Source organism: Choristoneura fumiferana, chromosome Z (assembly GCF_025370935.1).
Source record: "Choristoneura fumiferana chromosome Z, NRCan_CFum_1, whole genome shotgun sequence".
Lineage (NCBI taxonomy): Eukaryota > Metazoa > Arthropoda > Insecta > Lepidoptera > Tortricidae > Choristoneura > Choristoneura fumiferana.
Genome location: NC_133472.1, coordinates 7,869,788 through 7,883,136, shown reverse-complemented (window position 1 = coordinate 7,883,136; position 13,349 = coordinate 7,869,788). Strand labels below are relative to the sequence as shown.

The 13,349-nt window shown below is 42.0% G+C and overlaps 1 protein-coding gene across 1 annotated transcript in view; it reads right to left on the bottom strand.

The window, feature by feature from the left end:
• Window positions 1-13,349, bottom strand: part of LOC141445504 (probable E3 ubiquitin-protein ligase HERC2) — a 124,209-nt gene that overhangs the window by 75,384 nt on the left and 35,476 nt on the right. The window contains 13 exon segments of the mRNA XM_074111345.1: window positions 1,103-1,273; window positions 2,167-2,404; window positions 2,862-3,078; window positions 3,645-3,841; window positions 4,984-5,117; window positions 5,244-5,314; window positions 5,845-5,927; window positions 6,296-6,440; window positions 6,972-7,191; window positions 7,669-7,786; window positions 8,140-8,245; window positions 8,659-8,814; window positions 9,063-9,160. Of these exon segments, the coding sequence (XP_073967446.1) occupies window positions 1,103-1,273; window positions 2,167-2,404; window positions 2,862-3,078; window positions 3,645-3,841; window positions 4,984-5,117; window positions 5,244-5,314; window positions 5,845-5,927; window positions 6,296-6,440; window positions 6,972-7,191; window positions 7,669-7,786; window positions 8,140-8,245; window positions 8,659-8,814; window positions 9,063-9,160 (1,954 nt within the window).

Sequence of the window (13,349 nt, the reverse complement as noted above, 5' to 3'; positions counted from 1 at the left end):
GGACGTAATATAATAATAGGCCTTGACATCTTTTACAGATGATCTAATTAGCATCACGACGACACTTGCGCTCGTGACTAAATAGGCCGATTCGGGACAGGATCCCCCGGCCGCACACGCGACAAATGTACTCCCCCCAGGTGGTCGGGGGTTGATGGCCTGCTCGCGACGCCTCGTGCGCTTTTCCTTCGTTCACCCAGGCGGAACAAGTTAACGCTAAGCCTGATCAGTACCTTATAGTGGTCGGGGGCTGCCCAACTTAAAGCAGGAAGTAACTGATCAGTGGACCTGCGTTGGATCCTACTACTGTCGAGAGTGACCCCTGGCGTTGGCACTTACGCCTATTTGTGCGAACTTATAACCGGTAACTGCCACTCCGTGTTGTTTCCCACCTAAGGCAGGCAGGCAGGCGAAGAGACCTCTCCGCGGATGCTACTACGCCCGGGACAAACGACTACGTTCGCAGCAAAGATACTCGTAGGCTGTGTAGGCCATCTTAGAGCGCATGAGCGCCAATCGAATTAGGAGTTGAAGTGGTCGCCATGGCCGAAATCGCTCGGATCATCATCATTTGTTTAACAATAGTAAATTACTGTAGAGGCCGGCAAACCCGGGTTCCGGCCGAGGCTTGAATAGTGCTTCGCTCAAACTGTTACTGAAATAAAATGAAACTGCACGCCGCACTGCGGGACGCTCAGCGCTGGTGGCGCGCTGTGTCGCGTGGTGCACGCGCTGGGGGCGTACTGCCTGCGGCTGTGGTAGCTTTGTGTCACAAGGGAGCAAAATAGTGTATTACGGCGAGGGCGTACATTGAATCCAGAATGTAGCGAAGGATTCTACAATAGAATCCTGAGCGTAGCGAGGGATTCTAAGGTAGAATCGTATGCCAATGAGCAAGTGTTAACGCCGAGACTAATTAAAGCTTTGGCTCATACAACTTTTCACACCGAGCATTAAGAAACTTGAAAAAATATTTCTAAACCAATTATATCAACTTCAAAAATTGCCATTTGCATTAATTGCAGGTTGCACTTTGCTCCCTCTCGACAGGAGGAAAAGTTACTTTTCTGAAGAGAGGTGTGAAAAAATTGTTGTTACAAACCTGCAGCCCTCCTCGTAGGAACACGGCGGTGGCATGCGTGTCGGCCTCGCGCTCCGCCTGTTGCTCGGGCAGCGAGCGTGCCAACTGCACGCCGCACTGCGACACGCTCAGCGCGAGGTGGAACGCCGCTGACGTCATCAAGTGGTGCACGCGCAGGGAGGCCGTACATTCCTGCGGCCAAACGTTAACTTTTAGCATGTTAAAAGAAAATAATATTTACTTATGCTCTAGACTCTAGTGCATAAATTCTTCTCTCTATAGTCTAGAGCATAAAGTAGAATCTTTGTCTAAAGGCTTGTTTACACTTTGTTAAGTAGCAAGTAAAGGTGCATTGTGATTAGTAAAAACACGCTATTACGTGACAAGTGTGTGTGAGAAGTGCTATTGGGAAGTGAATAGACATTCGGTCACGTTTTCCTGAGTACCGCATACCTATGCGGGTATGCGGTACTCAGTCTTAACGCTCCTGGAAAAGTTTATAACTAGCTCAATACAAAATTCTTCAGCTTATCCATTTTCTTTGTCATAACCTATTATTTTTTTCGATTTCAACTAATACGTCCTTTTTTATTTCTAAAGCGATGGCCGCGACTATCATTTAAAAATATTTGTGAATTATAATCGTTGTTCGTCCTCTATTTGGTTGCACACTTTGCACTTGCAAAAGCGCAACTAAGCAATGCGTAAACGATTTCTTAATACTTATATCATGGTAAAAACATGTTAACCAATCACTTGCTACTTGCTACTTAATGAAGTGTAAACAAGCCCTTAAAGCAAAGCAACAGGCGCTAAGAGCCACGAACATTAGAAGTTTATAAAAACTGTCTGATACAAGATGACTCGTTGCACGCACTCGTTGTACAGTCAGCAACGAAGATATGAATACAGCCAAAGTGCCAAAAATATTTATAAACGACCTTAATTTTGAAGCAATAAAGTCTTGTATACATATTTTTGGCACTTTGGCTGTATTCATGTCTTTGTTGCTGACTGTTAAATCCACTACACTTAGTCAATTGTGTTAGGGCTAAGTCCTATAGCTACATATACCAGGATCCCACCTCTAATTGGTGCGTGTGCAGCTGCTCCGCGTCCATTCCGATGCATCTCTCAGTTATGAGCGACAGGTAAATCGCATGCGGCTCGACGCTAAGCGCGGATGTCGCGTCACACCCCCGCAGCTTGCGTACCAACTCGTTGGTGCTGGCGTTTTCGCACTCGAAGTGTTCCACGTCATACACGAGACCGCGGACTATTATCCACGAGCCGCCCTCTTTATAATGGTTCTGGAGGTCGCATCTGGGAATGGGAAGATGGCGTCATTCAAAAGCTTAACTTAGGCGCACTCTATATCGTTTATTAATCTCTTGATGCGACCCATTCCCGACAAATACGAACGTTTCCGAGAAATAACAATGGGAAAGGATTAGTCGCTACATAATGTATGTAGCTACTATACTTCGTTTTTTTTAGCATTAGAAAAAGGGGTAAACAATCTTGACGAGTTTTTTTATTGAAAAACGGTTTATAAAAAACTGTAACTATTACTTATGATAATGTGATGGATCAAGATCATAGATCTTTTTTTTAATTTAATTTAATTGTTACATATTTGCTGTGACTTATTTTTCAAAAGTGTTTTTCAATAAAAAGACACGTCAAGATCGCTTACCGTCTTTCTAATGCTAAAAAAACGAAGTATAGATATATATCGTAAGCGAAAAAAAAATCTAAAAGCTAGAGCTACTGGACTCACTTGCGTATAATATTGATGTGGTATTGGTTGGTTTTGGTGACGAGGCCCGGCCAGCCGATCTGGTCTATGTCGAGCGCGGCCGCGCCGGGCAGGATCTGGGCGGCCTCGTCGCAAGCTCGGCAGATCTTTATGAGGGCGTCGCCGGCGTCCGCGAGGCAATTGGGCGAGCGGCCGACGCAGGCGGCCACCCATATCGCTAGCTCGCTCACGACGCGGCCTGTGAGAAATTATGCATTATAAGGGACTTGATACCACCAAACAACGGACATGGCAACTTCTTATGATCTGTCAAGACTCGATACAGACATCCTACTAATATTATAAATGTAAAATTTTGTGAAGATGTTTGGATGTTTGTTACTCAATCACGCAATAACAGCTGAACGGATTTACATTAAATTTGGCGTACATATTGACAAAGATTTGCATTGAGACATAGGATACTTGATATCCCGGTATTGCGTTCCCGTGGAATAATATTTCAAGTTTAAACAAGAATAGAGGGCGCTGTCCAAGAACGATGACATACCGTACCTCGGCTATCAAGAAGACGATATATTTTATAGCTTTTTTGATTCCAAAGCGTCGTACCAGTCCTTAGGCACCCAAAGAACCCCCCCATTAGAGATCCAAGTAAGGAGTAACTCTAGTACCCTTACACTCCCTAATATTCCACAGCTAGATTTCTTCTGCCTTCCAGAGCTTAGGACAAATTTTGTTAGATCTCCACGAGATAACTCTGCAACGGGATCGCTCGAGCGCCATCTAGTGAAATAAACTTACCAACAATATCAGCCGCTAAAATCTCAGACAGCTTGCTCAGCTGATCGTTGTCGGCCCTGAACACGGCATTGCAGAACTCATCCAGAGTGGTCTGCACGTGTTTAGAGAGCAGTTCTATGTATTCAGTGAGGATCGCCCGAACGCCGCCGCGATTGCTCCGACCGCCACGGAGCCACATCGCCTCACAAAATAACAGCCTGTAATAATAATAATAAATATCATGGGACAACTGACACCAATTGATTAGTCCCGAAGTAAGCAAAGCTTGTACAGTACCCGGCGATAAAGATTGCACATCGGTCTTTGGAAAGAGGTAATTGGCTGCCCTAACACTGGCGACCATCAACCATCGTATTTATTAAGTGACGTTTTATATCAAATAAACTCTCCAGTTTATGGACTTAATTAGTTTACGTCAAATTAATGACATGTAAACTTCGGATATCTACTAGAGCTGTAGCAACTAATAGAAAAAGGAAAGTTCCCCCTTTTTTCTAAAGATGCCATCGTTCGTACAATTTAAAGTTGGGGGGTTTCAACAACTCTATATTATATATTTTCATCTATGTACTCTATTGCACCTGTATAACGACAAACAACTAACAAAGTCACGTAAGTAGTGTGTGACAACGCTCTACGAAGCCGAAATTAGCCGAGTCTCTTTCCAAAGACCGATGTGCAATCTTTAATGCCGGGTACTTAAACATACTTGTATAGACTTAAATAACTATTTAACGCACAAGACTCGAGTACAAACATTCGTATTTTTCATACAAATATCTGCCCCGACCGGGATTGAACCCGGGACGTAGAGCTTCATAGCCAGTTTTTCTAACGACTTTGCTATCCGGTCGTCAATGTTAATAATGTCAGAGGTGCCGCGCGTATGTAACTAAATAAATAGATAACCTGCATTGAATCTCAACTTTTGCTGGACACATCATTAATTCGAGAAAAAAAGCAACGTTGCAAGATAAATAAAATAAGCTTGTAACACCTTCCTGTTTGGCTCGTAGGAGGCGACAACATCGACGCACAAAAAAAAGCCGGCCAAGAGCGTGTCGGACACGCCCGAAATAGGGTTCCGTAGCCATTACGAAAAAATTAAGTCATATCATCCTGAATTTTTTCAAATTTTTCCACCCACCGGCGCTCGATTAATGAAAATTTTAGAAGTATCGCTATGGGGACGTCAGATTTACAAAAATTTTGCGACATAGTCTACACATATATCCGTGCAAAATTACAGCTTTCTAGCATTGATAGTCCCTAAAAAACATAGAGCCGAATTTAGAACATCTGTACTCGGTTCAAAACTACATAGAATCAATTTACGAACCTCTGGAACCTAATGAGCAGTTCGCAACTAGGACTGACGGTGTCCTGTTGGGTGGAGTCGATGGACTCTCCGCTCACCACGGCCTTGAAATATATCTGTGTCTGGCAGCTCGTATTGTTGATAAGATGTTTCACCTTAAAAAAAAGGCTTGGTAAAAATGCAACCTTTAGGGCTCAATGTCATCGGCAGAAAAACTTCTGACATCCCATAATTTTTCCTCCTCATTATTTTTCCTCGCCAATGTTGAACTTGCTACATACCAGATGCATCAAAGGCACGGCCGCAGCTTTCTCCGTCGCAGTTTTCTTGTTGGGCTGGTACTGCTCAGCTACTATAAAAAGAGAACGTCAACTTGTGGGTACAGTCCTCACCATAACACTGGAACTGTCTAGGTCAGAGTTGGCAACCTTTTTCAATTATTTTTTATTTATTTCTAAGAGCCACTAAAATGTTTCATTACAATTTAAATGTTTAATTCCTGCATTACATCAAAATTATATATAAATACATTATAATCTAAGAATCTGAACGGTGGTTTAGATACAGTCCAGGAAACTGAATTATGTACCAGGGGGAACCTTTGTGCTACTAATGTCATGTTAACATCCCATACATTTGCCAAAGAAATTGTAGCGAAATTGATTACGAAAAGGTCCCACCCTGGCACGTGATTCAGTTTCCTTGACAGTACAACGTTAATGAAATTTATGATGGAATTCCCGTGGGAAATTAATAAAATCCCGGAACTTCAATGCAACTGTCAGATCTAATGGATTACGCGTGCGACGCCGCGGGAAAAGTCTCTAGTAATAAAATTTGTCAGTGTAATTTTCTACGTGTGGTATATGACTCCATACGTACTTATGCAGCACTCCGTGTCCGGGCAACAGGGCGAAATTCCATTTGAGCGGTGTCCAGTGATTATGTCAATTTGGTCGTAGTCACTATAAAAAAAAACATCTGTCAGAGATAAACAAAATGATGATGAATGATTGAATGATCTTTCAGCGTGTTTTTTCCTAAAGGAATTCGCAGCGCTGATTTCTCACTCGCCTACAATGTGCAGTCAGCGAGCGGAGGGAAACACACGCTCTACATAAATAGATAGATATAGTTCTATCAATTTGAATAAATTTTTGTTATTGTTTTGTTTCATGACCGGAAAACGCAGCGTCCGGATGCTTCCCGCTGGTTGGCTGGATGGCTTACAGATATTAGAGATGATTGCCGATGTTTTACCGTTTGTTCAAGGATATTTCCGTTGAAGATGATGATTGTCCTTTCCGCCTCAGAATTTAAAGTCTGTACTCACTCGTTAAGTTTGAGGTGTGAGTATTCATCGGCGGAGTGTTCTTGGAGCGCGCTCTGTAACGCGTCGCTGAGGCCGCCGCCGCCGAGCAGAGACCACACTAACAGTTCCGTCATGAAGTGTGCACCCGCGCTTATGGCGCCCGTACCTGTCGACATTGGTACATGAGTGTGAGAGGGTTGGGAAAAGAAACAAAATTACACAATTGATTGATTGTATTGATTGTGTAGGCCTGATCTGTGGTGTACGCAAATGTAGACCGGGAGTTGAAAAATAGTAATAACCAGCAAAATGGAGTTTAGTAGGGAATATTCTCACTTCATTAGCTCACTGTGTAATTAATAATAATAATGGGGAGTTTTTCATAAGTCTCGTATCTCGTATCTTAGATATAAAGGCTTTTGAAAGAAGACACAAACAATGTCAAATCTAAATTATTTGAGAAATTAAAATTGTTAAAGTAAAAGAAAAAAAGTGTTACATGTAACTGCGACTTAATCGTGACCGTCATCAATAACTGAATTAGAAAAAACGGGAACCTGATCATGATCACCGATTGAAAATCATTGTGAATATTTTTTAAACTTATTTATTAATATTAAGTACACGTCCGCTTACAAGGGTTCCGTTCTTTCCTTTTGAGCCACTCAAACAACTAAAAAAAACAAAGCATTACCACCTTGCGGCAGCAGCCCGATCAGATGATGCGCGCGCACTTGCGGCGTGGGCAGGAGTAGCGGCCACGCCGCGGAGAGCGCGCGCCGCGCGGCCGCCGTCGCCGCGGCCCCCGCGCGGCCCTCCACCAGCGCCACCAGCGCCCCGTGCAGGCCCGCGCACCACGGACGGACCTCGTTGGACTCCTCGCAGATAGGGCCGCGGGTGCACTGCCACGCTTGCACCTGGAAACAACGATAAGTTTGCATTGAGTATTTACTAAAAATAGGTAAAAAAAATTTTTTACCGAATGTACATACTTTTTGTTGAATGTAGGTATGGTCAAGTGCCAAATATCTAAACCTTTAAAAATATGTACTCATTTCGACGTTATAAGGCCGTGGTAACATATTTTCCAGTGTTTTTTTATTAATTTGAGAGACGAAGGCAAACAAGAACGAGCAAGCGAGTCATCTGATGGGAAATGATCACCACTGCTCAATTAAGAGTACCAACTACTTAAGGCGAGTCATAGAATAAATAAATATTTTTGTTTATTCGTTTGTTATATTATACTGTTTTTGTACAAAAAGGAAATACAGAAAGGTCACAAAAAAAAATTGTTAAGTACAAAGGCGGATTTGACTGTACGATTAGAGTTTAAAGTGACTTAAAGAAACAATCAGGTTACGTGAAGTTAAATAAAACGTCTGTAAATTTACCTGCAGCCGCAAAAGGTTTAAACAGGACACAGCAAGGCACTCATTTTCTTTCATAGCTTCCTCGCAAGCGGCGATGTTGCTTTCTTCTACGACTAGTTTTAGCAATTTCTCTAATAACCTAAAACAAAATAATAACTGGTTAGCTCCTAGAAAATGTAGGTTTAGCAATGCTGCATGCGGTGACTATTAAACAATGCGTTTTTACTTGATAAAAGTTGACCATGTTCACAATTACTCGTATGTACCCCAGATAGGGTACAACATAAGGGCCTCTGTTCTGCTACGAGTAACTAGCGCGGGTGCACGGCTTGGCATGGAGCGACGTGCATCTAATATAGTAGCGCTGCGTGAGGCGGATTTCTGCTCTATTGAAACCTACTAAAACAGCACACATCCTTATAACACTAAGACCTATTTTATTTACTATATTTTCGGGAAAAAACATTGCTTCCTTTGATGTTGTGTACTAACCCGAAAGTACTGTCGGAGAGATCTATGACGAAGGGTAGTGAAGCCGGGAGATCACGCGCGGTCTCCTCGCTCCAAACGAACATTTTGATCAGACCGACTGTGACGCCTGCAAGAGAAAAGATAAGAAGAAAGTAGTAAAAATAAAGTAGTAAGAACATTTTGGTGATTATACGCCAGAAAGTAACAAAATTATGTATCCACTTAAAGAGGTAACAAATAACGTTTTGTAACAAATAACTTACAGGCAAGTTACGTAACAGTTTTATTTTTCCACCTAATAGTTGTCAGATTTATGTCTTCTCTGTCAAGTGTACTTGCAAAAATATCTCAAAGTCATAAATATATAGATTTTATAGCTATCGCGTCAAATTTTTGTCGTTTTTGTGTTGTTATAGATATTATTGACGTTTTGGTAAAACACACAAATTTATGGCCTTTACTGTACACGCTTTGAAGTAACTATTACCCTCAAAAGGAGGTCTAGACCTTTTCTGCTATACACTAATGAATTTTACGTACCGTTGGCTTTGAATGAGGGGCTCAGCACACTCATCTTGATAGGCGTGGACGAGTATATGTGAGCGCGCTCGTGCGTCCCCCACGAGTACAGCTGCCCATCGGCCGTGAGCGCCACTCCGCAGGAAACGCCCAACGATAAGTCTATCACCTTCTTGCCTGGAAACAGCCGTTCAAACCTTAACTTTAAGGTTCAGTTTCATTGGTCGATGCAGCGTACAATACCGGTCCATAAAGATTGCACATCGGTCTTTGGAAAGAGACTCGGCTAATTTGGGCTTCATAGAGCGTTGTCACACACTGTCATTGTACAGGTGCAATAGAGTACGGACGCATTTAGATGTAAATATATACTAAAGAGTTGTTGAAACCCTCCAAAACTTTTAATGATAGCTATATTTATTCACCTCTGAGATCTTCGACGCATTTCGGGAAGCTCAAGTTCTCCCCGGTTCCGTGGCCGAGCCGGTAGTAGTCACCTCTGCCCCACGTGTACACCGCGCCTCTGTGAAATAAGTTATACATAAAGGGCTTGTTTCACTATTATAAGTTAAGCAGTTATTTTATGTGACCTATATCTGTAATGCCAATGTCAACGCTGTTTGATTCTCACATAAGCTAACAGACACTTAACAGGCTGGTAAAAGAGGCTCTGAAAAAGGATTCTTTGAATTTTATTTTGTAATACTTTCACGCTAAAACGGCTTTATATGAAATTAATTTGATTTGGTCTCATGGGAACTTGGTAAATTAGCGGAATATAGGTAGTCATTCACGATGACGCGTGCCGTGGTTCTCATTACAATGTCATTAATGTCTAATTTTGACAACATCACGCGTCTTCGTGGATGACACTAGGTATACAATTCGACTGGATCTAAGGGTTTACGCGTGCGAAGCTGGGAGGCTTAAAGTCTAGTTAAACTATATACTAACTGGTCCGTAATCACGGCGTGGAAGTTTTCTCCAGTGAAAACACGCGTGACCTTTACTGTTGGCAAGATGGCGCGGGGCGCACCGCCGTCATTGTCGCCGAACATGTAGACAGTGCCTTCGTTCGTACAGCACAGCGTGTAGCCATCGCCCCAACCTTTCAAAAAATTAATTAATTAATAGTTATTTGTACAACAAGAGAGCAACGTTGTTTTTTCGGCGAGTTTTGATTTGAATCCCAAGTAGCCGAAGGATTCTAGGTTAGAATCCTGAGCGCAGAGAGGGGGTTCAAATACACGAGATGTAAAAAAAATTGTGTCTCGTGTGATACATACAACTTTTCATCTCAGCAGTGGAGCCATAAAAGGTAAAAAAATACAACATGGTAAATATTTAACGAGATATATTTGCAAAACAAAAAATATGAAAAAAATATATATAATCTCTAGTTTCACGTTGGATAAAATAGTTTTATAGTAAAACAAAAGCATGAATACTTTGTTATGTTAAATTAGCCTCTTGAGCAAAATATTGATTACCGCAAGTAGGTACAGTCGCGTCATGAAATGGTTGACCATGATGTCTGTTTTTACTTGCTCAGTGTAACTGCATTTTTATCGATCGAGTATGACATATTCCGTCATAATGCCATTCAAAAAAGTAACATATTCATTTGAAACTGGTCAACTTTTTCATTCCACCACTGTACAATGAGCACGGCAAAAAGTACGTGAGCAAAAAGCTTTAAGCTCTCAAAACTTACGTATACAAAGTTCACTCACCAATTGCAATATCCGCAACACGCTCTATAATGTGCGAGTAGAAGCTGACGAGCTGCGGCGTCAGATAGTTCTCCAGTGTGTCGTGGCACAAGCGGCCGTGGCTCGCGCGTCCCCATGTGTATAAGGCGCCACGGGACGTTATAACCGCACTGCGAACGAAAAGTACACATACAAATGGGGTACAACCGCATTGGTACAGGATTTGAGCACTATACTACAGGTGGATTCAAATGGCTCGAATGAATTGAACGAGTGAATGATAATGCCTGTGTGCATTACAATATGATTAAATATAGGTTGATTAAATAAGTAATAGACGTGTTTTTAAGGCTAACTCGTCTCATAACCGTCTAAATGCAGTGTAAAAAATAGAAGAAAATATTATTATTATATTATTTCAGGCCAATTGCTTACAAAATATACTCAGCGGTACAAAGTTGGGCCCACCCTTCATACAAAATTACCGATTCTGCATACATTTGAGGGCCAGACTTTTTGCCGCTCAGTATATTTTATTAAAGGTACTCACACAGTGACAAGTGACATTAGTTTGGTTCAATTAATTCGTGCCAACTCCGGTGAATTAACCAATCCTTGACCTGACCTTGTCGCTAAAAGCACCATTCTATAATCGATTTTGGGTACAGCATTCCATTTGTTAAGCAACGTTTCTTACTCGGGTGATGCTACAGCGGCGACTGACCTGCTAGAGACCCCAGCGACGGCCCTCACGACCTCATGGTGCGCCAGATGATTGATCTGGGCGGGCACCTCACGCGGCGCCGAGTCGCCGTGGCCGAGCCGGCCGTCGTCGCCCGCGCCCCACGACCACACGCCGCCGCACTGCGACACGCAGAGGTAGTGCCGCCCGGCGATGTGGCACGCCACTTGCACTATTATCTTGTTCTCGAAACCTGGGGAAAGGCGCGATGTCAAACCGCAAGGGCATAAAGCACGTCATTGTTATAAGTCGGAAGACATCCATTGCTGAACATAGGAATTCGGAAAAGAATGCCACGATGACCGGTCCCGCGGCTGCGAGCATTCATCGGACTCAATATAATAACAAAGTACGAGTAAGTACCTACTAGCTGTTGCCCGTATTCCGTCCGGGTAGAATACGTTTATCATTATCCCACTGGAAATATGCAATTTTCTGGTAAAAAACTATCCTTTATCATTCCCCAGGACTCAAACTATCTGTACACTGAATTCCACCTAAATCGGAGAGGTTACAAACAAACAGATTTATAATATTAGTAGGATTATCGATTTTGTTTTGAAATTCATCAATACCTTACTTGCACCTTATTATATGCAATTGGGGTCAGGTAGCACTTACACCATTAAACACGTAGGTGCCTACTTATCTACCTACCCTTATAAATTTGAACATCAGTAGAATATAGCTTGCGTACTATCTGTTACCCTTCATATCGAAACTACATCCGAAAACATACTTAACTCACTTCACGCTACTACTACGAGTATTTAAACGCCATCCCCGCAATAACATTTTTTTTTAATTCAAACGTTCTGCCCGTTTATAAACTAGATGGCTAATCTTTCCTATCCTCCATCTCTCTTACCCACCTTGCACAAGATGCGGCGACATAGTATCGTAGGACATCGCATAGACGTCCCCGTCACATGTAAGCATCAGAGCCAGCTTGTCGGCGCAAGCGATCTGCCTGAAGCGAAGCCCGCCAAAGCACAGTTGGCCGTAGCCGACTGAGTAGAGCTCTTGAGCTGACTCCGTACACTGAAACAAAAGGGCATGTTCTATATCAAAAAAATATTTTTAAATTGGGTAAAAACATTGCCAAGCAAGAAAGTATGCAATGTACATACTGAAGTCACTTCGATCCTTGTAATAAATACATTTTATTTCAAAAAAACATAATTACAATAAATAAAACAATTGAACAACAACGTGTCATTTATTAGCATTATACTAAATACCTACTTAGGATATTTAACACATTCAGTGCCAAGAAACCGACAGTAAGATTCTCTGTTCGTACAGATGTAGTAAAATCCTTTCACATCGTATTTTATCGGAAACGTTCGTATTTGTCATGTTACTTCAGTCAGCCTCGGTACCAATCAAGACAGCGTAGGGTAAGGTCGCGTCGAGGGATTAATAATCGATAGGGTGGTTAACACGTAAGTTAAGATTTTTATCCGATTTTTGTGTACACTACATTCTCTATATGATCGTGGGGGTGATAACATATACTTCAAACTCGTGAGGGCTCACACGTCTGTAAGCAGTTTTCGCTGTAACACGGAAAAACGCTGCTACTAGTTACTAGCGAGCGATATCATGGTCGCGAATGTGTTAATAATGCATACGAAACCATTTTTACCGCTTTCATTATTAGTTCAGTGAGAGCTACGCAAGCTCTATCTTAACAGTTTACTTACCGTGACGAATCCTTTGATCGGAGGCAGCAACGGTTCACCAAGCCTGTTCAGGTGACACATCAACGCTATGCCAGCCGTTTCGCACGCCACATGCAAGCCTAGTGCGCGCCTCTTCGTCGGTCGCATCTGAGCGAGTGCGCCTTCGGTGCAAAATGCATATTTCAAGTTCAATCAACTATATAGAAGTAGCAGTGTATTATGCTGTAAAGTTAGTGTTTATGCTGGGCCTAGGCGACATAAAATGACTTTTTATGCTCTAGTGTATAAAGTAAAATCTTCGTCTAAGACCAAGGCAATCAGGTGTAAACAGCCACAAACAAAGAAGTTTCTACATATTTTTTTAAAATAATTTTTAATTTGTATAAAACTAAAAATCAATCAAATCAATCAGAATAGACCTATGCCCAGCAGTGGACGTAAAATAAAGCAATAAAACTAAAGAAATATAATTATAATAGTAATGCGTGAACAATAAAAGGTCATAAAGGACATAGTAAGTCAAAAATTGTTTCCACTGTTGCTATTTCATTTCCTCGCCACCGAAGTGAAAAG